This window comes from Macadamia integrifolia, chromosome 7, assembly GCF_013358625.1.
Source record: "Macadamia integrifolia cultivar HAES 741 chromosome 7, SCU_Mint_v3, whole genome shotgun sequence".
Lineage (NCBI taxonomy): Eukaryota > Viridiplantae > Streptophyta > Magnoliopsida > Proteales > Proteaceae > Macadamia > Macadamia integrifolia.
In genome coordinates this window covers 8,660,986-8,688,613 of record NC_056563.1, presented here as the reverse complement: position 1 = coordinate 8,688,613, position 27,628 = coordinate 8,660,986, and the positions used below count along the sequence as shown (strand labels likewise).

Below are 27,628 nucleotides of genomic sequence, written 5' to 3'. Positions count from 1 at the left end.
TTTTATGTTATGGGTATCTTATTTTTCCTTTTGGTTTTTCTATTTTCCCCTTCAATTCATAGTTGGAAAGAATTAGAAAACTATTATGGTTTTATCATTTTTGGTAATGATGGTTTCATCAAGTCGTATCAACGTGATATGTATGGAGAAATTCTAAACCTCTCCTTGTATAGGGAGATTTTTTCATTTTTGGGTTTTTTTTTCTTTTTTTGTTAGGATCTGTTCCGGGGTTAACCTTGTTGAAGAAATCAAGAGAATGGACACCTAATTCTCGTCACTCAATACAACATTCCAAAGAGAGCAGAGAATATTCACGTACGTGAATGTACCTGAACAACCCTAGTCCATGGATATGTCATATATTTTCTCTCTCCTTATTTAATAGATGTCATATCTACATAATAGGATTGTTCACGTACATTCACGTATGTGAATATTCACTTTCCTCCATTCCAAAACCAGAGCTATAGAATACAGGGTAGAGAGTAGAGACACCAACTAAATCTTCTTACCCAATTGGAAAAAAAAAAAAAAACTAAAATAGTTGGGGAAAAGGTTCCCCTTCCATTCGAAAATACTTCATTACCCCTCCTATGTCAAGCACTGATTGATATATATCATCACTTTATCAAAAATTGATAGCATGCCAAATCTTGGTGAGAGCCAACTTGAATTTGAGTGGAAGTAGGGGTGTCAATATCCAAACCGGACCGGTTAAACCGGACCGAACCGAACCGATTAAGCCCGATCCAAACCGAACCGATGGCTTATTGGGCCGGTTTCGGTTTGTATATTAAATTGAATCCGGTCTCGGTTCGGTTCGGGCTAGCCCGTTGGGCCACCGAAAGCGCCGGAAATTTGCACCGAAACCGGAACCGATCCAAACCGACCCGAGCCCACCGTTTAACCCTAAATATAAAATTGCAAATTCGACATTTTAACCTCAAAACACGGCTTCAAGTCTTCAACCTTTCAAAACCTGAAAACCCTAAATCCCTAATTTTTCAAAGAGCGAGTGAGCAGCAGGCAGCCCAGGTTGGTGACGCCGTGACGCCGTGACGCCGTGACGCCGTGACGCCGTGACGCCGTGAGAGAGTGAGCAGCAGGCAGCAGCGGCCAACAGCCAGCGGACAACCGACAACCCATCGCCTCAAAGCTTTTGGGTAAAGCTTAGAATTGGGCTCTGCCTTCAAAGAGAACGAAGGAGAGCGGCTCATTTCACTGCTTGAGAGCTTCAGAAGAGTTTAATGAAAGGGCCTAATTTTATCATCTTCAGCTACAATTTCTACCAAACGTCATCTTTCTTTTCCTCTTTTCATCACAAATGTTAATAATACTGGGTCGAAAATCAATGACACCGAAGAGGGTCCGTAAGATTAAGTTCATTCAATGACAATAACTTGAAGAAGATCTACGGGGGCTGTAAGCTTTCTTACCTTAGTTCGTTCAACAGATCAGGCGATCAGCGCTAAAGCTTCTAGAACAGAATCTTGGATCAGAATCGTAAAGGTCTGCAAATCGACCATAAAAGAATGCCCATTTGTTCCATGAAGATGGAGATCACTGGCTGATTCTTGAAACAGACGAGGTATACACTTCCCTTCTCTCGTCCCTCCCTCTCTCCCCTTCTCGATTTCCAACTTCTTTTTAGTTGAGTTCTTTCTTCTGATTCTCTGACTTCTTGAGGTCGTAGGCTGTTATGCTTATGTTTTACTTTTTTTTCTTTGTCAAATGTGTGCCTAATTACATAGCTCGATTTTGAATAGCATAATGCCATAATCTGTAGGATTCTTTCATTATCTCTATGACTCTATCTGTGGTACCTTTTCTAGGCTCCTGTTTGCATTATACATATACAAAGTAGTTCTTCATTTTAAAACTTTGTTAATGTCTTCTAATTAGGAAGGGCCGAAGGGGCAACAAGGTGAGTTTTGTATAAACCTAGTTCTGACTTTTGAGTTTTGACTACTGCAAAATAACTTGCTGATTTTCTTGCTGATACAATAGTTAGCTGTCAATATATAGTTGCACACGAGCCACATCTATGTTCTCTTTCTGTTGAAGACCATTTTTGTACCTGCATCTATCTCTACATGTACATTATTTAGTGTCTTTTGTCCTTATAGTCATTTTTACCTAATTATAAGAAAAGTAATCTTATGTATTACTGATTGATTGAAATGAGGGGATTGAAGGACTGAATTGATCAGTATTACTTTGTTTTCCCCCTTAATATCATAATATAGAACTTTCCAATTCAGTTTGGTGCATATAAACACTGAAGGTCTATGTCAAGATTTGGTAATTATTTTTGTATATTGTATAAATTATTTGCAAAGATGCGTCAGACATTTTCACTTGACTATTTTACCCTTCATTTTTATTTAAATTACATCACTCCTTCATTATTGCACGGTTTGCACATCGACAGACGACAGCGACGACAGGTAAAGTTGTAAAGCTTGTGTTTTAATTGAGAACTAATGTTTCCCTCATCCAACAGCCGATTTGAGACCCCTGCAACCTTCAAGTTCTCTCTCTACAAATTTCAGCTCTTTCTCTGGTACTCCAGCCTCCAGGACCCAGGTATATCCTTTCAGTCAATTTTATCCTTCCATATTTTATTTTTGAATCTTATTTATGTTTTTTCAACTTCTTCAAATATGAGTGTTTGAATCAAATTTCAGCATGCAATAGTGTATTATATAGGGCTAATTTAAAGAGGTCATTTTTGAATTTGTAATGCTTGGTATTCTTATTTTATTAATATCTTATTTATGTTTTCTTATTAATTATAGAAATGCCCATCAATATAGAAGATGAGCCTGATTGTGGGTCAGATGCTGATGTTATGTCTGATGATGGACCATATATTCCTGGAATTCCATCAACAGAACCTTCAAGTGTCGTAACACTTGAAACAAATGCAACTACCAAAAGGAAAAGAAGGAGTGTAGTTTGGGATGATTTCACAATCATTGATGGGCAGGGTTTTGATGATGGGAAGAATCGAGCTGAATGCAAAAGATGTAAGCAAGTTTATAGGGCTGATAGTAATATTAATGGAACTGGAAGCCTTAGGAGACATATTCTACATTGCCCAAAAAGGGAAAACAAAGGAAACACAAGCACCCAAATGATTTTTGGTGTAAATGATGGGAAAGTGATGTTAAGAGACCAAAAAGTTGACCAAGATTTTGTGCGGGACAAAATTACGAAGCTTATTGTGAGACATGAGTTACCTTTAGTTTTTGTTGAGTATGAGGAGTTCAGAGAGTTAATTACATACCTTTTTCTGGACTATACACATATTGCTTGAAACACACAAATGTCGGATATTTTGAAGTTATACAATTTGGAGTCCATTAGAATCAAGAATTTACTTAATTCATTTGCTGGGAGGATTTCTTTGACAAGTGATTTATGGACATCTATCACTAATGATGGATACATTGCTTTGACTGCCCATTACATTGATAAGGATTGGGTGTTGCATAAGAAGTTGTTGAAGTTTTGCATCATGCCACCTCCACACACTGGCATCCATATTTGTGAAATGGTTTCAAAAATCTTGTCTGACTGGGGTATTGATCGGAAATTGTTTTCAATTACTTTAGATAATGCCACAGCTAATTTCTGTTTTGTTGACTTGCTGAAGAAAAATTTGAATTTGAAGAATGCTCTTTTATGTAGAGGATTACACTTTCATAATAGGTGTTGTGCACATATTCTCAATCTTATTGTACAAGATGGACTGAAACACATAGATGACTCTGTGGTGTTGGTGCGATCTAGTATAGCCTATGTGAAAGGATCACATGCAAGAAAAGTAAAATTCTTGGAAATTTGTAAGCAATTGGGATTACAAAGTAGTAAGGGCTTACGTGCTGATGTCTCCACAAGGTGGAACTCAACCTATCTCATGCTTGATTCTGCATTATTTTATTGTAAAGCATTTGAGAACCTTGGACTAGTGGATGACAACTTTAAAACTTATCCTAGTTCTGAACAATGGTTGAAGATTGAGAGATTAACGAGTTTTTTGTATCCCTTCTATGCAATTACTGTTTTGCTTTCTGGTTCCAAGTATCCCACAGCAAATTTATATTTTGAAAATGTTTGGGAGATTCACAAAAGTTTATTAGAAGAGGTATCACGTGGGCTCAACTTTATGAAGCCAATGGCAGTGGAAATAAAGAAAAAATTTGACAAATATTGGAGTGAATATAGTCCAATTTTGGCCATTGCTTTGGTGTTTGATCCTCGATATAAACTTAGTTTTGTGACTTGGGCATTTTCTAAGCTTTGCAATCTGGACTTAAATGCATCTACAATGTGCCACAATGTGAGGAATTCTTTATATCAATTGTTTGATGAGTACAAGAGTATGCAACCAAGTGATTATGATGTTCCTACACTTACCCATCGTCCTGGGAGATCTAGAACAAGATTTGTAAGTAAATTTACATTCTGATAGTAATTTTGATTTATTTTTTAATACAAGTTTTCAACATTCATTGCTAATCTTATTAATGATTCATATTTCGACTATTTCTCAATTTTCATAGGAATTTATGGTATCCGAGCTTGCTGAGATGGATAATGGAAATAAATCTCAATTGGATATATATCTAGATGAACCCAAGGTCCCATTCAATGATAATGAATATGATGAGTATGATGTGTTGGCATTTTGAAAAGCAAATGGGTCAAGGTATCCAAATGTGGCTCGAATGGCTCGTGATGTCTTGCCTATACCAGTTTCCACAGTTGCTTCAGAGTCGGCTTTTAGCGCAGGGGGCCGTGTTATTGATAAATATCGGAGCAAACTCCTACCTACCAATGCTGAAGCATTAATATGCCTTCGGGATTGGATGTTTGATATAGACTTCAGAGGTAATTTTTCATTCAGTATTTTTTTCATTTTTAATTGTCTTAATTAGTTAATTAGTGTCTTATTTTACTTTGTATGTAGCTGAGCCTTTTGATGATCCCACTGATGTGGATAATGCACTTGGAAATATACTGGAACTATTGCACATTGAAAATGAGAGAGGTGCAGTAGCTAGTTCTTCAGCTGGTCCTACTCCTAGAGAAGGATAAGCTCAATGTGCCTGCAACAAGAGAAAGACCTTCCTAGGTACCTGCAAATTCTAACATCTCTGATTTGTTTGCTGGTTGTTATTGCTTTTTGCATGCTGTGGTAGTTGCACAACCACATGGGTTATCCAAATTTATATCTTCAAGGGGTTTATTCTGTTACATATATTCATTAGTTGAACATTGGTTAGTGTTTTAGGTATTATAATACCTCTATTGCTTGTTATTTTCTGTATGGTCTAACTGTAGATGATTTGATAAGGTTTGTCTTTGGATATACCTGTGGATAAATGACAACAGTGTTGTGGGAGCCATTGGAAAGATATTTATTGCAGGTTTGTCTTTGGAACTATAGCCTTATTGCTTTACAGTCAAAGGGATCTCATGGTGATCAACCTGGACTTTTTTCTTAATATTTCTACATGATATCTTCACTTGTTGATGTGCAATTGTTTGTTCATTTTTTTCCCAGTCGCATCTTTTACTGTAGCACTTGGTTTCATTTTTTGTGGAAGGAAGTGAGTCTTCTCAATTTTAAAGCATTTACAATTGATCTAGATTTCTATTAACATAGTTGTCAAGGTGTGCCTTGGCGGCTTGTTGGTGTCATTTTTGTTTTTCACCTCTCCACCGCCTTGGGTCATTTAGCCACCTTGAAACTATGCTTTTCATGTGTGTGCTTTGTTTAGTTTAAAAGCTTTTGGATCTACTGGAGTTATTGTCATATCTTTTGTTCTACTTGTAGATTATTTTTCGTTTTTTAGGCCTTATAATATTTTCAATGACAATTAATTTGTATATATTGTAAGAAAGATAAATCGGTAGTTGCTGCTGTTCTTGTTGGGAAAACTTTTCCCTGTATTAGTGTTCTACTGTATGCTTGAATTTTATTTTTCACTCGTGGGGTTTGAAATATAGTTTTCATTTATCTTGCTAATGAGAAAACACTAATTCTTTCTGCTTTCAGGTGTTGAGAAAGCTTGTGGATGATGCATCAAAGTTTTTGAATGACAAGGCACTAGCATCAATGCCAAGAGAAGAAGAATGGCGCACGGTTTCATTTGTTTCAAAATTCCAAATTTCTTTAGAAATTCTAGTCTTAGTGAGAATTATATTCCTAGTATAGTGTGGAATTCTGTTTGAGTTTTGCTTTTAGTTTCTTTCCACTTCAAACTATTTTTACCTGTCTTCGTCTAAGGCTCCAAGTTGTATAAGGTCTCTATTGATACAATCTTGTTTTGAATTGGTTTTTTATATCTCATCAAGTCCTAGTTAATTAACAATCTCCAAACATAATAATATAATGGGGAATTGTTAACTAGTTTTAAGTTAAATAGTTAATTAGTTTTAAGTTAAATATATTGGTTGTTTTTCATTTTTCAAATATTAATTGAATTGTCAAATATTGGTTTTCAGCAGGTCAGTTTATTGTTTCCTAATGGCTCCACCATACCGGTTTAAAAAACCGATCCAAACTGAAATCAACTTGATAAAACAAAACCGGTATCAACCCGAACCCAAACCGCACCGAAACCGACACCGGACCGAAACCGATAAATCCTTAATGGGTCGGTTTCGGTCAGGTCTAAAATCACACCGAAACCGGTGGAACCGGACCGAAACCGCACCAAACCGGACCGTTGACACCCCTAAGTGGAAGCATCAATAGTAATGGAATTTTTTTATTTTGCATAGAATGGAGATGGTACTTTCTCGCTTTCCTAGTATTTGTGCGGAGCCACACTATTGATCATCTTTTTTTCCCTATAATTTTTTTTTTTAATGGGAAAAATAAGCATAAAGCTAAAAAGGTAATGTAGCTCTTCACCCATGCAAATAAAAGGTGAAAATGACCATCCCACTCCTCATGAAAAGTGAAAATTTCTACCCCTATTGATGTTTCCAAGTATATTCTCACTTTTATAGATTCCTCTCCCAAATTAAATATAATGGTGTTTCACATGGGGGAGTGCAATTCCTGTATAGATGCGCATGCATCCACTAAGACATATAAATCATAGAAAACAAAAACCCTCTCCTTCAATAATTGAATGGAAACAGTCATTGTCTACATTGTGCGGCTAAGGAGAGTCATTGACAACTTCTTACTAGTGGTGAGTGACTGAGAGCCGGCATGGAAAACAAAAACCCACTTCTATATTTGTGCTTTCGTCTTTTTTCTCCACTACCAACCAAAATTAAAAGGTGAGGCTATCAACCTACCTCCGCTACCTCTTCCTTCCTATAAAGAATGTTGGCTCCTCCTCCTCAGTCCTGGAAATCCTTTTCAACAAAATCTATCCTCGATTTCGAAAGGAAGCAAAGAGGAGGAGAAGATGGAGAACGGGTCGAAGCAATGGCGTTTCAAGGCGAGGAAGGATTTGACCTCTGCTTCTGATATCACCGTCAGAGGGATGCTCAACAAGCTCCATGGAGCTATTGTTGCCACCGACACAAGACCCACAGTCTTCCTCGGCCATGGAGATCCCTCTGCTTTTCCTTGCTTTCGGGTTACTCCGACAGCCGTAGACGCCATCGTTGATTCTCTTCGTTCTGCTAAGTTCAATGGCTATGCTCCCACTGTCGGTGTTCTTCCCGCTAGAAGGTAAGAGTACTCTTTTTAGGAAAAAATTCCGTTGCAGTATGAGAGTGGATCAGGTACTTAGTCCGTAGGGATGCAAGTTTGACACTGACAACCCGAATCTGCCCTTGACTCGTCCTGATCCTGAACAAGTACTAATACGAAAATTTTGGCCTTGACGGTCCGGCTCGACCCTGAGTTAGGGTTAGGGCGGGTAAATGTTGATATCTTTGGCCCACCCAGCCCACCCGGCCCTGATTTTTTATCCTAATTTCTAGCCCTGATTTTTGCCTGACCCAGCCATGGTTTTTGTCTCTGATGTTGGTTTTGAATTTTTTGTTTTCTTAGGATGTTCTTCTTTTTATTTAATATGACGAGGGTTTTGAGATATTTGGATTATTTGCCCTATTAATAAGGTCCTCTTTGGTATCATTTTTCTTTTTGATTTTTATTCACAAAAATAGGTTTGACTGTGTTTGGTAATCATTTATGGACCTTGTTTCTATTTAAAAAAAAAATTGATAAAATACAAAAACCAAAAAGAGATCAAGAGTCATTTATGTATTTTGGCGAAAAATGATTTTCAATATTTTTGCGCTGAACTTTAATAAACACGTGCATAAAATTCTAATATGGAGGGGTAAAATAGTCATTTGCTTAGAAATTCAAGCCCCTTGCCCTCTATTTTTCAGTCCAAAGTAGAGAAAAAGAGTTATAAGAAAGATAGATTAAGGGAGTCTCTTTACCCATTTCTTTAAAAAACCATTTTGGCAATAGAGATACTAAACTATTTCTCACAAAAAATCATTTTTGTCAAGTAGTTACCAAACCATTTTTATGTTTTGATAAAAAAAATGGTTTTCATTAATCATTTTTGTTAAATAGGTAAAAATTAAAAAGAAAAATCATACCAAAGATGATCTCTTTGTTTATCATGACAAATGATTGAAATTTTTGGGTTATTTGCTTTCTTCTTGTTTATCATAATAGTTGGAGTTATTTGTATTGCTTGAATGTTTGTTTTAAGATGTTTTCCTTGTGACAAGTAATTTGTGACTTTGTGTTTTTTTTTTTTTTATCTCCTCTTTATTATATATATATATATATATATATATATTATTTTTTTAGTTGGGGTGATTTACATTAGCCTCTCCTAACGTTTGCCTATATTACATCCTCCCCCCTAAAAAATCGTTTATTACATTTAAACCCCAAAAAAGTAACACTGTTAGACTAGTGTTAGTTTTAGAATGTAAAAAGACAAAATGGCCCTTCTTCCTTCTCCAACGAGTCTCCGCAATGGGTCAACGAAGGCTAAATCATTGAAATACAAACACCGAGTTCTCTGCAACAGAGAAGATGTTAAAATTGCAGAATATAAGTGGAAACCAAAACTCAGAAGCCCTAAAGCTAAAACCAGTCCAATTATGGCTTGGTTTTTTCTCTCTTTGTAAAGGGAGATGGCCGATTGCTGGAAGATCTTCTCAATTATTCCTCATGATTACCGGCTCCTCAAAGAGGTCAGTAATGGCGGCAGCACCATTGTTTACAAGGTGATCTATATCTAAGGATGTGAATTTGTAATCGAAACCGTTTACCAAAATCGAATCGATCCGTTTACACCGAAACCACAAAACCGTTTAGTACATGGTGCGGTTATGGTTTCAAGTTTCATGCCGATTAGCTAAATGGGTCGGGTCAGTTTTAACCACAAAACCCGCTGGTTTCAAACCAAATTGAAACCGTTTAAACAGAACCATTAAAACCGATCTGGTTAATCCATATAACAATTAAATAAAGCAGGGGCAGTAATCCGTATAACAATTAACAATTAAATTAAGTGTCCATCCTGCTTTGGTATAATTTATTGCAATTCAATTTAGGCTTTAAATCATGAACTTGTAATCCATATATATTACTATGTTATTTTGTTATCACAGACGGGGTGTTTTTGGCTGAACCACCTGTCATTTTAATATTTTATGTTGTAGAAGGCTGGATTTGGATGTTGTATGATATTAGTTCTATACATTTGAGAATGGCCCTGCAAAGAAATAGTATTAGATTATCAAATTAAGACATACCATCGTCAATATAGAATTTCTTATTTATGATTGCGAATTATTTTTGGTTAAGCTTATGATCTTCAGTTTAGAGATGGTTGCAAGTTATAACAAACCGATTGTGAATCGTTTTACAAACCGTATGGAATAAACCGAAATCAAAACCGTTTAAAACCGTAAAACTGAAACCGTTTAGAAACCATGAAAACCGAAACTGTTTACTAAACGGTCACGGTTTCAGAAAGTGGAACCGTTTAGTAAATGGTGCGGTTATGGTTTTAGTCAAATAAATGTGAACCGAATCGATCCGCACAATTTAAACCAAAACCAAACCGATTAACACCCTTATCCTCCACTGCTTCCTTTCGAGACCGCTTCCGAGACCTCGACATCTTCTTGTCATAGTTATTAACATTTTCGCCGCTGCGGTGAACTTGGTGTTTGTATTTCAATGATTTAGCCTTTGTTGACCTGCTGTGGAGAGTCGTTGGAGATGAAAGAAAAAGAGGAAGAGAAAGACGAAGGGCAATTTTGTCTTTTTACATTCTAAAACTTATACTAGTCTAACGGTGTTACTTTTTTGGGGTTTAAATGTAATAAATCATTTTTTAGGGGGGAGAGTATGTAATATAGGCAAACACCAGGGGGAGGTTGATGTAAATCACCCTTTTAGTTATTTCATATTTTGTAGGGTCAGGATTAAGATACACCCATCAGCCCTTGATGGCAAATCAGGATCAATCAGGGTCAAGGTCAAAGTCAATCAGGATCATCCCGACCTGACCCTGAAAAATCAGGGCGGGTAAGGGTTGGGTTGAACCCTAAAGGGTTGGGCCTGGGTTGAAGTTTTGTAGCCCTGAATCAAGGTCAAGGCGGGTTTGGACCCAATTAAGGGGACTCAAGGTTGGGTTAAGGTTTTAAGAAGCCCAGCCCAACCCGGCCTTATTGCACCCCTACTTGTACTAGAATAAAGTGTTTGATCCACATTTGGGGATCGGATTTAGATCCTCTCCATAGAGCCTAGGGACCAGATAGTAATCCCATAGCTAGGAGGACCTATGCACACGTTTCGAGGTCACCCCAGCTATGAGATCACTCTATGGAGAGGAATCCTATTGATCCCTAGTAAAAATAAAAACTAATTAAAAAAAAGAGAGATTAAATGGAGTCAAAGTGTGAATCAAACACCATACAAGTAGGGGTGTCAAAACCTAGTTCGAACCGATAAAATCTATCAAAACCTACCAATAAAATCGGAACCGAACCAAACCGATTCTTATTGGATTGGTTTTGGACTAAGGTATGTTGGGATGGGCTGAAAACCAGTCCAAACCGAACCAACCAATAACCAAACTGAATGAAACCGATAAAAAAATAAATGATTATGAGATTAAATTGGTGAATTGACTATCCATTTTTCACAATATTAGTGAGACAAATCAAATCTTTCCCATACAATGATAAACCATGATTTAATCATAAATTTAAAGTGTTTTTTTTTTTTCCATCAAATCTTGTCACTATAAGTTATGAATGTAATATTTCATTATGGTATAATCCCAATAATAAATCGATCTAAACCGGTATTAACCCGATATTGAAAAACCAAAATAAATTGAAACCAAATTGGATCAAAACCGAAACCAATCGAAAACCGGAGTTCCTTATCAGATTGGTTTTGGTCTCCCTCATTCTTAGACCAAAACCGATTCAACCCGATCGAACCCAAACAAAACCGACCGATTGACATCCTTACGTACAAGAATAATTCTCATACGATTACCTGATCCGGAGTCAAGTCAGGGTGTGGATCAGGTCCTCGTAAGAGAATCATTCTCTTACGGTGTTTGATCTACACTTGAACTCCACTAAATATAAAAACCAATTAAAAGAGGAGAGAGATTGAGTGGAGTTCAAGTGTGGATTAAACACCGTATGAGAATCATTCTTGTATAAAGATTTAGGGGACGGTATCAGTATCGACAGAGACCAATACCAATCTGAATCAAATCAGATCGGTGGATATCAGTTGGTTTTGCCCCTACTTCTTATAAAAAAGTATTAATTTTTTACTATTTTACCCCTGAGACCATCTAGATCAATGAGGGATTGGGAGTGTTCTCAACTGGTACCGATTTGATACAGCCAATCCCAGACCGATACTTGAAACCACTGATCCGGACTCGTCGAGGGGTCATAACAGTCATTAGTCAGGCATGACCCGTGGGAGGATGAAATTTCTATTCTCCTACTTGATTTTTGGTTTTATGAACAGAGCAATAGCTGAATACCTATCAGGTAATCTTCCATACAAGTTATCTCCTGATGATGTGAATCTCACCTCTGGTTGCTCGCAAGCCATCGAGGTGGTTCTATCGGTCCTGTCTCAACCGGGTGCCAATATCTTGCTTCCAAGACCAGGGTTCCCTGCCTATGAATCTCGTGCTGCTTTCAGCAAACTCGAATTCCGACATTTTGATCTTCTACCCGAAAAGGGTTGGGAGATTGATCTTGATGCTGTCGAAGCTCTTGCAGATGATAACACTGTTGCCATGGTTATCATCAACCCTGGAAATCCCTGCGGGAATGTCTACTCTTACCAGCACTTGCAGAAGGTACAAAGTACAGTAGAAGCATTTCTATTTCTGTGTGGGTTGTGTTTGAGAATGTATGTATTTGAAGTTTCTAAATTGTATTTTAGGTTGCTGAGACTGCAAGAAGGCTAGGGATAATGGTTATTGCGGATGAAGTTTACGAACGTATCGCTTTTGGGACTAACCCATTTGTGCCCATGGGTACTTTTGGATCGATTGCTCCTGTCATAACACTTGGGTCCATTTCCAAGAGATGGGTGGTGCCTGGCTGGAGATTGGGTTGGCTTGTCATAACTGATCCCAGTGGCGTCCTTAAACAAAACAAGGTTCCGACTCTTCTCTCTCTCTCTCTCTCTCTACAGTTCTTTGCCTCAGGGCAGAGGTGCCAATTTTCAAACCTCATATGGTGTTGATTGTTGAAACAGTTGATTGTCTTCTTTTGTTGTCCACTCAGTTCTAGTATTGCGTGTAAGAGAGCAGACTTTCTGTCCAACACAGTACTTATGAAACATTGATGCCTTACATACCTATTGTTTATCTATTTGGCACAAAGATTCTTTCCCTTTCAAAAAATTTTTGGGGGTGGGGTGGGGTTTCATCTCTTCAATTTTACAATGTGGTATGCATTTATTCTCAACTGCCAAAACAATTAATGTAATTTAGGGAAATGAAATAATGTTCATTCCAGAATGTTTGATTGCGTTTTTGCTTTTTGTTATGTGTTGTTGCAGATTACTCATGGTCTTTATTTTCTGGAGGCTAATATGACTTCCTGTTTCTTCTTCTTAGATTGTTGACAGCATTCATGGTTGTCTCAATATCTGCTCCGACCCCGCAACTTTCATTCAGGTTTATATTCATATCCATATAGAAGATATGATATCTGCAATCTTTCTGACATTAATCACTGATAAGGATTTTTATGACCCTGTAGTTCGATTCAAATAACATTACCTGAATAAGCATCGCCAAAAACAAATTAGCTGCTTAAACTAACATTTCGGTATGGATAAAGTACTTGATGCCAACAATCCTTCAGACTCTAAAACATAGCAGCCAATGTTATCCAAAAAGCATGAACTTTGGGGAGTATATTACATAGATATAATCTTGTTTGCTTCATTGAACCTTGACAAACTTACAATATTCTAGTAAAATTGTAATGGGCTATTGAAGGAAGTACAACTTTGGGCCATACTGAACTTTTCTCTTAACCTTTAGAATTCAAGCTTTCATCACTAAATGTGAACAGAGTAAGGGGAGAGGGGAAAAGATGAATATGCAGTAATTCTTTTAATGCATGAATGAAAATTCTCTTCTAATGAACCCATACAAGGCCGAATGCAAGAGTGATAATATTAAAGTTAATACTAATGGTTTATGTATTTTTTCTTATCTTTTTATTACAAATTACAAACCCAGGTATTATGGTTACTTGTTTGAATTTTAACTAAAGCATATATTGAACTAGACAAAGATACCATCTACTTTTTATCAATGCTGCTGTGTTGCCTAACAACTTGTTCAACATAACAGGGGGCAATTCCTAAAGTTATTGAGGATACAAAAGAGGATTTCTTTAAGAATACAATCAATATATTGAGACAAGCTTCAGGCATTTGTTATGAGAGAATAAAGGAAATTGATTGCCTTACTTGTCCACATAAACCGGAGGGATCTATGTTTGTGATGGTAAGAATACAAGACAAACTCAAGGGTTTTCTTTGCTTGAAATTAATGGTTGGTAAAAAACACTTCTTGATTAATATCTTGTAATGCAGGTAAAATTAAATCTATCACTTCTAGAAGATATTGTTGATGATTTTGACTTTTGCTTCAAGTTGGTCAAAGAAGAAAATGTGGTTGTTCTACCAGGTGAGGAATGCATTTCTGCCTTTCTAGAATTGGTTTCAAATACATAGGCAATACTTTGAGGATTTCTTAAGAGAATAAGGCTTTTTCCAGGAGAGATCTTAAGATATCGAACAATATGATAAGCCAAATCTAAGTGAGCTGTCTTGGAGACACGCATATAATTGCTAATTATTCTCACAACATAGCTAGGCTGTGTGAATGTGTGAGAAATAGCAATTAGAGTTCTTACTTACCAACCTTTTGTATCTCCTAGCATCAACAGCTTGATCTCTACTCTCCTATGTCCTTGCCGAATATGTAGTTCTGCTCAAATTGGACTGTCTATAGGCTTACACCCTAACATCCCGGTCTCCTCAAGTAGATATTGGAAACACATCTTCTCTGTGATATGAAGGCGCCCTTCTTTAATCCCGTGTCTATTCACAGGGAATAATTTGAACTTCATTACACCAGAATCAATTCTTCCACTTTTTAATGCAAAATAGGGGACGAAAAACAGAAAAAGAAAAGGGGAGTCTAAATCAACTGTCAAAATGGGCATTGAAACAAATAACAGAAGTAAATACTGATTTGAAGAGCAGAAGAAATCAGGAGAGGGAGATAAAGAACCGATTGTTCATTCTATTTTCTTATATATATATACACACATGTTGTAGTTACAGTGGACAAAATTGAAAATTGTATATCTTATCCAATTTACAGTTGTGTTTTAACCGCATCCACAACCCACCCCCACCAGAAAAAAATTATTAACAGCCACTACTCTTTGTATAGGGCTTGTGTTAGATTTTAAATTTGAAAAGATTGGCAGTGGTTTGTGTTGCCCTTGATGTCTTTGAATGCTATTTGCTGCAGGTATCACGGTGGGATTGAAAAATTGGCTCCGTGTAACTTTTGCCATTGAACCAGCTTCTCTCGAAGATGGTCTTGGGAGGGTAAAATCTTTTTGCGTAAGGCATGCCAAAGAAACAGTAAAGAACCAGAACCAGAACCACAATCAAGAATAACAACCATGGTGATTATCAACATAACGTTGAATCCCATGCTCTACTTTATTACTGAAATAAAGTTTAGTCGCACCAAATTGTTGGAATAATGTTTAGTCGCATTTGGTTGAAGTCCTGTATTCATGTAAGGACATGTTGGTCGACGGGTTCGAAACTTGGAAACAATCTCTCCTACGAAACAAGGGGTAAAGTTGCGTACATTTCCCTTCCTAGACTCGACAATAATGAGAGTCTCGTGCATTGGGTTTCTCATAACTACATGAATAATTGAGGTAGTAATAATCCAGCAATTGATTTTACTACATGTAGCGAGAAGGATCATTAATTTTGACATAGAAGTAAATCCATGAGGTATTGGGGGTGCTCTACCGATTCAATAGCTGGGTGTAGGGTTGTCAAAAAGGAGAACGACGCGATTGAATTGATCAGACCAAATTGAAACCGATCGAACTCTTTATCAATTTGGTATTGATTTTAGTTTTTAGAATTAATAAGAACTGAGACTGGACAAATAATGGAATGGTAAGGGATAAGATCATTCTATTATTTAAGATCCTGATGTATTGAAGAAGTGAAGGTCCTTCCATAGCAAGAATGAAAAGGTGTGGATTAAGAAGATAATCCTACCAAATTCCCCTAGATGGTTAAAGAAAACCAAAGCTTCCACCCTGTAATTTAATGGAATATGTAAATGTAGAGATAAAGGCGGTGATCATCTCACACCAATGCATACTAAAATCAAGGAAGTCAAAGAGAGCCTTCAGAGTTCCCCATTCAACCTTATCGTATGCCTTAGATATATCAAATTTGATAACCATTGAACTTTTTTCTTTTCATGTTATCGAAGATGGTCAAATGTTTCATGCAAGGATTAAAGTATCGGTATCGGTCGTCGTATCGGTCGGTCAAAATTAAGATACATATCGGAGGGTATCGTATTGTATCGGAGATACACTAAGATACGCTAAAGATACACACATAAATGGATAGGAAACATTTTTTTAAACACTTTTGCATAAAGAATTTGTTAAAAAAAGCCATTGATAACATGTATTATGCATAAACACTAAATTGAGGGTATCGTACTAAGAATTTATGGTCAGTAGTTGTTCCATAAATGTAAAATCCTTGTTCCCAACCTTGATTTCCACTTTAGTTAAAGAGAAATATGGCTGACAGCAACTTGGAACAAAAACCCTTCAAAAAATCTTTTTTTTTTTCTGAAAAATTACCCATATTGGCCATTTTATGACCGTAGCACCGATACGTATCGATACTCACCGATACATACCGATATATATCGATACTCACCGATACATGCTGATATATACTAATACGTACCGATCGATACATACCGATACGTACCAATACATACCGAAACGTATATTTTACCTCAATTTTATATTTTTCATGGAGTCATATCAAGGCATGTCATATCGTATCGATGTGTATTAGTGGTGTATTGATGCATATCGGGATGTATTGTAGGATATATATCGATACGAAATGATTTAAAAAATTCAATGTATCGTATCGGTGTGTATCGTATCGACCGATTAAATTTAAGATACGTATCGGAGGATATCGTATCGGTATCGGAGATACTTAAAACCATGGTTTCATGAGAAATGATGATATTCAGTAACTTGACGAATATGAACAAACACAACTTCAAAAGGAGAGATAAATTTATTGAGGGGGGGGGGATGTAACCTAAATAATTTTAGAGTACAAAAGTATAAACATCATTTCTTACAATGTCTCAACATCTTTGTAAGAAGATGGCAGGAATGCCTTGAAAGCACCAGTGCTAAAACCTACTGCCTTGATTTCCTACTCAGATGGAATGACAACTAAACCAGCATTTTCAGGATTAGAGATCACTTTTTTTTTTTCTAAGAATCAGGAAAGAAATTTATTAAGAAAAGGAGAAAGAATTACAATGAAAACTGGTCAAAAAGATAAGAAAATAAACAATTAGATCACACCTCCACCTTCGACATGACCATTAGCAGAGAGGACAAACCAAATGAGAAGCTACATACAAGTATCAAACTAAATGATATTGAGGCTCACTGTGAGCTTCAACTAATATCATAGGCAATAAATCATATTTAAAATTAGCTTGGGGGCTTCTTACAAACCCTGATGCTCCATGGGCATTGATATTGAAATCCAAGTATTTTAGGTCTTGTCACTTGTTGGACCCGGTAGTTTGTTGGAGGGGTGGTTCTTGGGTGTGGAATAGCCTTAATAAGGTGTTACCAATCTTGAGAAGGTAGGTTTGTTAGCATGTCGGGGATGGTTCATAGATCTCTATCTCCGGACTGATCCATGGATTCCATATCTTGACAATTTTCATGTTCTCCAATAATTCATCGTCATACTTCTCTCTCCAAAGTATCCGAGTTAATAATTAATGGCTCTTGGTGTCATAGTCCTATGCACTCTCATTTTCCTTCTAATATGGTTAATTTTTTTTTTTTTTTTGTTAACCAAGGTATTCGGGTAGCTTACGCGCATCTTGATTAATCCTCGGAGAGATTAGTGTAGCAATCCACCGCCATGGTCTTCGTTTAAATCGTAGATGCACATATAGGGAATCGAACTTGTCCACACAATCCCCTGTTTGCCCTAACCATCTGGATAACCTATGGATGGATAATATGGTTAAGGGGAATTTACTATCACTCCCCTACACTTGTCCTATATTAACTAAAACTCACTTACCTTTTACTTTTTTACTGATACTCCACTGCTTTTTGATTTTTACATCTCTTTCTCCCATGTTCTTTTTAAATACCCAGATTACCTTTCCTTTTCACTTGTAACCTATTGCACTTTTTTTAAATTGCGGGGTCTGGAGAGGGTCATAATGTATATAGTCTTACCCTTGCTTCATAGAGAGGCTGTTTTCTGACTCGAGCCCGAATTCATTAGATGGCAATGGAGCAACCTTACCGTTGCATTGGGGTCTTATAATAACCATGCATATACTGATTTATTTATGCACTCATTTGTTTGTTTTCATTTGCATGTGTGAATCCTTGGACGAATCTGTTCAAACTTGTGTCGATCATATTGCAATGGTATTCCAACAGGAATGGGAATGAAAAATTGGCTTCGCATCACTTTTAATGAACCATCTTCTCTTGAGAATGGCCTGGAGAGGGTAAAGTCATTCTGCCACAGGCATGCTCAGCGAGATTAGTGCAATTTCCAATCATGTCTCAAGACTCTCAACCAGTCTCACGGCGGGGGTGAATCATAATCCAGTGCCTATTGACCCATTTTGAAGAATGACCCGCTTCAACATCTTTTGATGATGATCCAAATGGGATTTTTTCTAAGATCTGTGATGGAAGCAAAGGGGTAGGTGGCAACCCACTCTTCAATGAAAGTTTCCTGAGTTTCATTCGCAGTCCAAACGAAATCTCTACGACATAAGAATCCCTCTTGGGATCCTTAGTTCCACTTAAATGTTCATGAATATTTGCAGATTCCCCCCTCCCCCCTCCCCCCCTCCCCGGTGAGATTGGACAGGTGAGGTGAGAAAAGTTCAATTTATCAAAGCTTCAACTGATCAATACTATTATATAAAGACAAACTACTTTTTAACTGTTTAGCATCTCTCTCTCTCTCTCTCTCTCTCTCTCTGTTCTGTCAACATTTCCAAAGTTCAAATGGAATGTGTACATGACCACAGAGTTTGAGCACCATCGCATGAAGGATAACCCACACTATACTATCATGACAGATAATCCAGAATGTTGGAAGAATTTCAATTGAAGCGAATCCATATACCTACTCACAAAATAATAATGAAGAATATAAGACACAAGTGGTCATAAGTTGAGGAATAAATTGGATAACAAATGATGCATTATGGGTTGAAAGTTGAAACTAAGAAGCAAGTTTCCTTTATTTTCTTTTTTCTTTTCCCCCTTATTTTACATAGCAGCAGAAATAGGGAATACACCGAGAAATTGGGAAGAAAAATATATACAAATATACAATATCAACAACTGTACAGTTCAAATTGCACATAGGCAAGCTGATTAGGAAGCAACATTGCGACCACATATACTTGCTCACAAGAACATGTTGCTCAAAGAATGGACTAATCCTTGTAAACATCTCTAAAATGTTAAAGCCAAATGCTAAAACTCTCGGCAAAAGGTTTGAGAGTCAAATCTTTGCACAGCTCAACCAGCAAGTAATCAATCCCATGAAACCTGTCTCCATAGGCTGGGCAATCTCTTTCTCCCTTCTTTCTAGAACTCTTACAAACTCTTCTGTGCTTAATCTCCCATCACGGTTTGTATCAAACATGTGGAAAATTATGCCAACCACATTTTCAGTGAGATCAACGCCGCATACATGGGACGCAGCTCGTCGGAAATGCTTCCTTGTCAACAAACCATTTTTTCCATAACCAGAAATTGCCTGAGACAGTGGCAGCAATTTTTTTCGGAGCTCTGCGAAGTCCTTGAATTCATCCCATGTAATTAAGATGTCTCTAAGACGTGGTTCATTGTTCAGTTCTTCAACCCGATCAAGGAACATTTTTATGTGACTCATGTCAGCTGAAGCAACCATGGACAAAGCAAAGTCCTTAGCTGATATCGTTCCACGTAACTTGTAATCATAATGAGCAAACTCCAACCGCAAGATCTATGAAGTTCAAGAAGATATGATTATAATCTAATAACTGTAAGCATAAAGAATAGGAACATTAAATTCACTGGAAATCAACAGATCAAAATTTTTATTATGATTGATGAAATGCAAACTCAAAAATGAAAGGCCTCTGCAGTTGCATGTTTGAGCTAGTAAAGGATGTCACTGAATGAGGGGTTATACATAATAGCATTTTGAGTACTGGTACATATATAAATAAATATATAGGATCAAACCTTCCACCCATCTCAAGGATAGCCTACACTTCCCCCTCCCAGTCGATCTTGCTCTTTGAAGTGGTTGTCAAATGAGGCTTCACTCCACCCTCGCACTTTCAGTTTATTCTTTCTAACTTTGAGAGTGACATGGATCCCACCAACCAACCAAGCAAATGTCTACGGGTCTAAGTTGAAAAGGTTTCCATTATATAGGTTAACATGGGAACTAGGTCAGTTTACACTTTACACTTTAAGCTTATCCTAGACTCGCTCACCCCTCTCACTACACCTCAACACATATATTAGAGCCTGCATTTATCTTTTTCCCCAGTACCCAAGATCCATTCTTCCTTTTTTTTCTTCTTTTCTTTTGGCAATTGTCCAATCTTTAGTATAAACTTCCTAATAAAATGTGATCCCAATCCCCCTTAGGGATTGCTTTTCCCCACTTACTAACTGCATTTATAATTGTTTTCTTTCCGTCCTCTTTCCATAAGCAAGAAGAGGGGAAGTTTGAGGGAATCATACCTCTGAACGGGATCATCCAGGGTTCATGTAACTGAAACTTTGATTTGGGGAAAGATGCCATGAAACTACTCTAATAAATATTTGATATTGTTTCAGAGTTCCAGAATTAAGAAAATAAAAATAAATCAAAAGTCAAAAGAGAGCATACACTTAAAATGTAAAGGTTTTACTTGAACAAGCAGCATGCATAGAAGATACAATGAAAAATGATTTCATGTAAAAAAATCCATATTAAGAAACTAACAAATAGGATTTCTGCATAACGACCTACAAAATGACAAGTACCCTAGGTGTAGATTAATTCAAGACCCAAGTCAAGAGACGAGGGAAAAAAAAAAAAAGGATGAAAAAGGGAAGACATACCTCATCATGTAAATTTCTCAAAAATTCGACAAATTTTTTATGTTGCAGGGATGCTTTCCCATCCTTGCCAAAGAAGTATTCCAGCAAACCCCCATTTTCTACAGAAGTCCTAACTTTAAGCCCAGTTCGCCGTCCATCCCTATGTTGAGTACCTTGTCTGCTATGGGTCCGCATCAAAGCCATCACTTTCTTAAATTCTTCCCTGTCTATCTCTCTGTAAATGGATGTAAATGATCAACATCACATACAAGGCACGAAAATAAATAATAAGCAGCAAAGTTAACTAAGAAAACCCTTTAACCTGATGATACAATGAACCAATAGTTTACAAGAAGTTATAAAAAATGTTAAATATTTTTCTTAACATCATTTATCAAGTCATAATGTAGTGAAAATAACAATATTTCCAATTAATGCATGAAGAACAAAGTCAAGTTCAACACCACTCCAAGGCAAGCGTTTGCCATAATGTCTTTAAGATTAAGCTTTACTTTCTCGTTCTACCATACCTCAAGACATAGCTTCAAACTCATTTCAAAGAAAGCCATATTACCATACAGATGCTGCTAACCACTATTGCAAAATTAGTTGATATAATATTGTTTCATCTTTTCCTAGTCTGTATGTTGTTTCTATTGATAATTATGTCCTAGTGAGAATTTAATTCCTATTAAATATGGATGGCATGTCCTAAGGCTCTGTTTGGTTCAAGGGAAATTAAAGGGAAGGGTTATGGAAATCTTTAACTTAAAATAGACTTTCATAATCATTAGCCCACATGGCTATGTCCCTAAAATCCAAAACATTCTATAATTTGCTATTAAATTTCCTAATACTTTGCATCCAAAACCCTTGGGTTTGAAAAGTAAAAAACAAATATCTAAAAAGCATCATAACTAGATATGGTAATAAATTCAAGTAGTTTATAGAATCATGCTGAGTAATAAATACAAAATTTTCCTCCTTCAGGTTTGAAAATTTTCACTTTCTTTCCCTTTAGTTTCTCTTGCAACCATACAAAGCCTAAATATTTTATAGTTATTATATGCACGGCATACTTAAGAAAAGAAAAAAAGTGTTTCCTCAGCTTCTCAAAGCTAAAGCCAACAATATGGCCAATGTGTATTTAATATAATGACCTCTTGGATATGAAGACAAGTCATAAATAACATCCCTATCCATTACTAGACACCTTAGTTAAAGGGGAGGTACACACTGCACTGCAGCAGGTGATGAAAAGGAAGCAGGTTCCTAAGATTTTTTTTTTTTTTGGGGGGGGGGGGGGGGGTTTGTGTGGGGGGGTTCTGAAGGATTGGAAGCTCGTTGAGAAAGAATAAGAATACAGCACAAGATACATATACTGGTAGCATCTTTTCCCATAATCACTCACATCTTGATAGTCATTTGGACTATTAACTTGATCCCGTATACCAAAGTGGCAGTTGAATGGATTATTTCCATGAGGGTTATTCATGAAACAGCGATTGAAGGAGATTCATGGAGATTTTTGCATCTCATTAGGCTTTTTAGGCCATGTTTAAAACCTCATTTCTTTGGTGGAAAGACCAACCAATAAGATGGTTGATGAATTGGCTAAACAATGCATGCTAAAGCCAATGACAACTTTCCCAGCAACGAGAAACTACAGCCTCTAAGTATGGATATCCATGGTCATGTCCTTTGTCGGGACAACTTCTTGTGATTTGGTGGGCATTCCTGCATTATTATGGCTTTCTACAATTCCTGGTTTGAGTGCAATCTCTGTTGAGTTGTTGTTAGGTCTTTGCTAGCTTCGGCCTCCTCCCAGTGTGCTGCATCCCTGTTTATTGTCTGTTGTGGTTTCTCTGGGTTCTTCTCCCTTCTCTCTTACAGGTCCATGCCTCCCCCTCTGTAAAGGCAGGGTCTTGTAATTTATTTGTTGTAATAATTGTTCTCTCCCTCCCCCTTCTCTTTCCTTTGGTAATGAATTTTTTATTCATCCAAAAAAAAAAAAAAACTTAAGCCTTGAACTTGTTTTGCGCAATCCCTTCCACTGTCACACTTTAACTGTTTCCTCAGTGGTTTTGATTCTGGTCACACATCTGATGTTCTCAAGGGGCACTCTATTGGAGGAAGGGTACTGAATATATTTGTTCCTTCAATCAATAAAAAGTTAAAGAGAGAACAAGGATAATAAGGTGGATGTGAGAGAGAGAATAGCCAAACAAAGAAGCAAATAGTTGAAAAAAAAAAAAATACAATCTAGATTTTCCCTTCGGCCATAATGCCATTGTACAAAACTAGCAACTAGTATGTCTCAAAGATACATACCCACTATGATCAAGGTCAAACATTTTGAATGCCGCAGAGAAGCTAGATTCTGGGATGCTGAGGAGTGTTACAAAAAAGATATACCTGATAAAAAAAAACAAAATAAACTGGTCGGTTGGAGCCCAATTAAAAGCAAAAAATGGGAAGTAAAAAAAAAAAAAAAAAACTGAAAATATGATTGAATATCTTATTTGAGAAAATATGTTAAAAAGAGAGAGAGAGAGAGAGAGAGAGAGAGAGAGAGAGAGAGAGAGATTATAGATTGGAAACTAACTCTGCAAAAGATATAAGTCCGTCATTATTAGTATCAAAAAGCATAAAAAAGTTCGAAGGATCACATCGCAACTCGCTAGGTCTTCTCTCCCCTCTCAAATACCCTTCTCTAACAAGATTTGATTCAGATGGAGGAAATACAGGAACAAGTGCTCGCATCAAGTCTGCCGGTGTCATAAACAGCTCCCCTCCTGGAGTCCGAAAAGATGCAAAATACTCAAAAACCTGAAGACATCGCACCAGTGATGTATCAATAAGCATAACTTAGTTACAGCCTAGCAAGTCAGTCCATAAAAACATTGTTGCGATGTGGACACTCAATGCAATGTACAGTTTGCAGCTTAAGGCGTCTGATAAATGAAATTCAATCACTAGGCCCAAGGATGATAATCTGTGATTAGTGAAAAATAAGCCCCATAACCAAAAGGGTCAAATAAGAATGGACGGATCATTTCCCAAGGAAACTAGACGCAAAACCAGCTGAAAAACCCTCAAGATATCCTTAATGTTCAAACAATGGTAGCGATTTTTTTTTTCGAGGATGAAGAGAAAAGGAGAAAGAATGAAGACAAGTATAACTGAGTACACAGGCATTTTTCCAAATATCGAAGCATAGAAAAGGAGCTCAAAACAACATTGTACTAGATATGGACAGATAACAGTACAATAAAAACACGTACATGCTGTGCCAGCATATTTATCAAGAGTCAGATATCCAGAAAGGTGGGATGGTGACTCTAGGAATCTTGTTCAAAAGGACCTCAAGTGGAAAGTCCTAGCACACAAAAGGTGTAACAATAAATTATTAGATTCCTATTCAAATCACATAAAGTGCCTTTAAAGCTTCAAATCTTCAAGCGGATGCAGCTGAAAACAGAAAACAAGTATGACAGAACTATAAATATCAAAATAAGGGAAGAAAATGTGGATGACAACATACATAAAGACATCAAGTTACCGAAGTTGTTCAGCAGAAAGGAGGCATTGTACTATTGTTGCATGACTGTACTAATAAAGCAAAAGTTGTTTGATTTGAATACCTTTTCAGGAGGACTTCGCATCCTAATGCGCTTTTCATAGTTAAAGAAAACCTTCCTCCTAAATGCATCTGTGGAGACAAAAAAGCCGGAAATAATTGAGTTGTGCATTGTATCATGGTTGAACCCAACAAAAAGGAAATAAAGGCCAACAAGACACAAGGAATAGCAGAAGAAAGAAAGATGAGATATATAAGCTGGTATAACATAAATTTCAATATAGATGTTGCATTGATAAATGAAAAGTTTGTCAAACAATGAAAACTTATTATATTGTATCAATCAGCCAGAAAATAACCACATATCAGTTGAATTTCAAGATACTAATGTTCTGAACACTAGTTATTAAATACCACCTAGGTTGTTAAGTAAAATAATTGACTAGAAAGAAGATAAATAAGAAATTATTTTGCTTTAATAAAGTAATTATGGTGTGGAGGATAGTACCAGGTACTTGACTCCTTTCAATACAAGTTAATGCAAATAATAAAACATTGCGGTATAGAAAAATGGTGAATGGACACGGCATAGTAAAAAAAAATTCTTTATCAATACACCTTGAAGGAACATCAGAAGATTTATTGGTTTTTAAAGCCAAAAATAGGATCAAAGGATGGAATTCTAAGATGTATGCAAAAAAAGGCAGCCCACCATCTTGCACACTGCACAGAAAAGGATTTGGCTCCCAATTAATCCATTATAACCAAACCGGAAGCCCAAGGAAACCTTCAGTCCTTTCTCATTAAGAAAAATTATTTTGGATAATGGCACTCTTGAAACCCCACCGAGATAATCATCTCAACATCTTTAGATTGAATTATAACAAAGGGGCACCCAGTGCTCGAGGCTTCTATACAGGAGAGATTTTCCAAATGCCCCCTCCCAAGAACTAGTACATTCAAGGATGAAGAGGCTTTTTGCAATTTTTTGTGAAGCATTGACTTTTCAAGAGGAAAAGCATCCAAGTTGACGCAACAGATCCAGGAAAATACATAATAGACAATGGCAGCAAGCATGCAGTTGATAACACATTATATATATATATATATATATATAATAGAGAGAGAGAGAGAGAGAGAGAGAGAGAGAGAGAGAGAGAGAATTAGTGATGCAACGATTTAAAGGCAATTCGAAACAATACAAACTTTAATAACCTGTCCTCCGAGGTACATTGTTTCTCATAATTTTCCTCTGAAGATTATGTTTGCAGCAACAAAATCACAGAAGTATCCTTTCGAAGAATAAAACTTTTATATTAATCAACATGAACTCAGAATCATGCAGAACATCATATGGAAATACTGAGACTCAAGTAAGAAACAATGCAATGTCAATGACAAATATTTCAAGCAATTGAATATAAAGGGAGCTGAGTACAAAAATGAAGCAAATAAATCATATTATATCATATAAATGAAGAATATGAAGTCCACGTATATGTATCATCTGAAAATCCAAAACAAAGCAATGTTGAAGTTGTAAAAACCCACCATGTCAAAATATAATCACAATGTCTAAGGTGGCATAAATGTCGATTCGTTGATGAACAGGTTAGGCAATCAAAATATAAAACCGAAAGGCTTCATTGGACTTAAAACAAAATCGAAAATTCTCCATTTTCTTTTAAACAGAGTATGACACAGATAATCAATTAGGATTTGAAACATACATCAATGTCAGCTTTTAATGAAATGATTGGGAGGGAAAAGTAAATACCTCCGAAGAGGTACGGAGATTTATTTCTTTCAACCGCATCTTGAATGGTCGAATGCAGTTGCGAATCCTCCTTCGCTGTTGCAGTCGACCAATCAGCATAAATCGTAGAAAGAGAAGAATGCCAACACAAGAACCCAAATCCCAAACCGACGGCAATCCCTGAAAGGAATTTCGGGGAGGAACCAAAACCAGAGTGTTCCCACTTTTCTCCGTCAATGTTGGGCGCATCAAACAAGCTTGATTGAGAAGAAGAAGAAGACGAAGAACACAAGCCTCCTCCTGCTTGATTGACAAATGATCGAAAGTTCAGCCGATAGATTCCTGGGAGTCGGCAGATGGAAGGTGCATATCTCTTGAGAGAAGCAGCGGAATACATAGTATGGACACGTCCTGGAAGTTGCAGAGAAGAGAAGGGAAGAGAGAAGGAAGAAGTGCTGAATTGGTGGAGAGTCGTCCGGACGAGTTTTGAGCGAGAAAGGTGAAGGGGTTTGCATTTGAGGGTTTATATAGAGTTTGGATTCGGGAATGGCGGAAGGAAAAGGGGTTTGTAAGTTTTTTTTTTTAGTCAGTTTTGTTAGTTTCTTTTGTTTCGCTAACGGTTTTTAGTGATCAGTGGTCGCGCACTGTTTTCGGTTCCTCCATTCTAAACTAATTTCTGTGGGCCACAAAGTGAGGGAGAATGAGAATGGCCCCTCGGCTTATGTTGGGTCACCCAACTACTGACTCCGGTCTGTCCCCCCTGGAGCCACAGGAGCCAACCATCCACTTGCACAGGGTTATGTGGGTCCCACCTGAATAGGAGAATCCCAAATTTTTATTTTTTTGGGTAGGAGAGAATCCCAAATTAGAAGATGATTAGGTGGTTATCAATTGATATTTTGCTGTTTACTTTGGGTAATTATTAAAGCTTGTACGTAAGGTGACAGATAAGAGTGGTTATTCTTTGATGTGAGTGTGGCAGTGTGGCAAGCATCAGATGATTGAGAGCATTTGGGCACGTGCCCTAAGGTCGTCTTGGCCATCCAATACTCATTGCACTGTCACACTTACTGCAGAGGATGTTTTCACGATAGATACACACATCCTTTTGGTTAGGAAAATTATTTTTTTAGGAAAATAAATGTTCACGTGGCTTCATTTGAAATCCAAAAAAAAATTTTGCACCCCCTATCGGGTTTAGCCCAACCTAACCCGACCCTGATGGACCTTGATTGGGCAGGGATGGAATGAGTTGGCCCTGATTGAACCTGCCAACTTTGCATTTCATTTGTTTCTATATGCAC

The 27,628-nt window shown here is 37.0% G+C and overlaps 2 protein-coding genes across 2 annotated transcripts; one reads left to right on the top strand and one right to left on the bottom strand.

Annotated features, from left to right (window-relative positions):
- The first annotated feature begins 7,260 nt into the window (after nucleotides 1–7,260).
- On the top strand, nucleotides 7,261–15,522 carry LOC122084327 (probable aminotransferase TAT2). The gene is made up of 7 exons (XM_042652487.1): nucleotides 7,261–7,705; nucleotides 12,020–12,359; nucleotides 12,446–12,664; nucleotides 13,128–13,187; nucleotides 13,875–14,030; nucleotides 14,120–14,213; nucleotides 15,069–15,522. The coding sequence occupies exons 1-7, from the start codon at nucleotides 7,437–7,439 to the stop codon at nucleotides 15,218–15,220; spliced, it is 1,290 nt and encodes a 429-aa protein (XP_042508421.1). The 5' UTR covers nucleotides 7,261–7,436; the 3' UTR covers nucleotides 15,221–15,522.
- A 3,584-nt stretch (nucleotides 15,523–19,106) lies between these two features.
- LOC122083759 (calcium uptake protein, mitochondrial-like) lies at nucleotides 19,107–26,836 on the bottom strand. The gene is made up of 6 exons (XM_042651650.1): nucleotides 26,346–26,836; nucleotides 24,633–24,700; nucleotides 23,594–23,817; nucleotides 23,320–23,403; nucleotides 21,010–21,223; nucleotides 19,107–19,894 (listed from the first exon to the last, which is right to left on the bottom strand). Exons 1-6 carry the CDS (start codon nucleotides 26,719–26,721, stop codon nucleotides 19,409–19,411), a joined length of 1,452 nt encoding a protein of 483 aa, XP_042507584.1. The 5' UTR covers nucleotides 26,722–26,836; the 3' UTR covers nucleotides 19,107–19,408.
- Nucleotides 26,837–27,628: the final 792 nt, after the last annotated feature.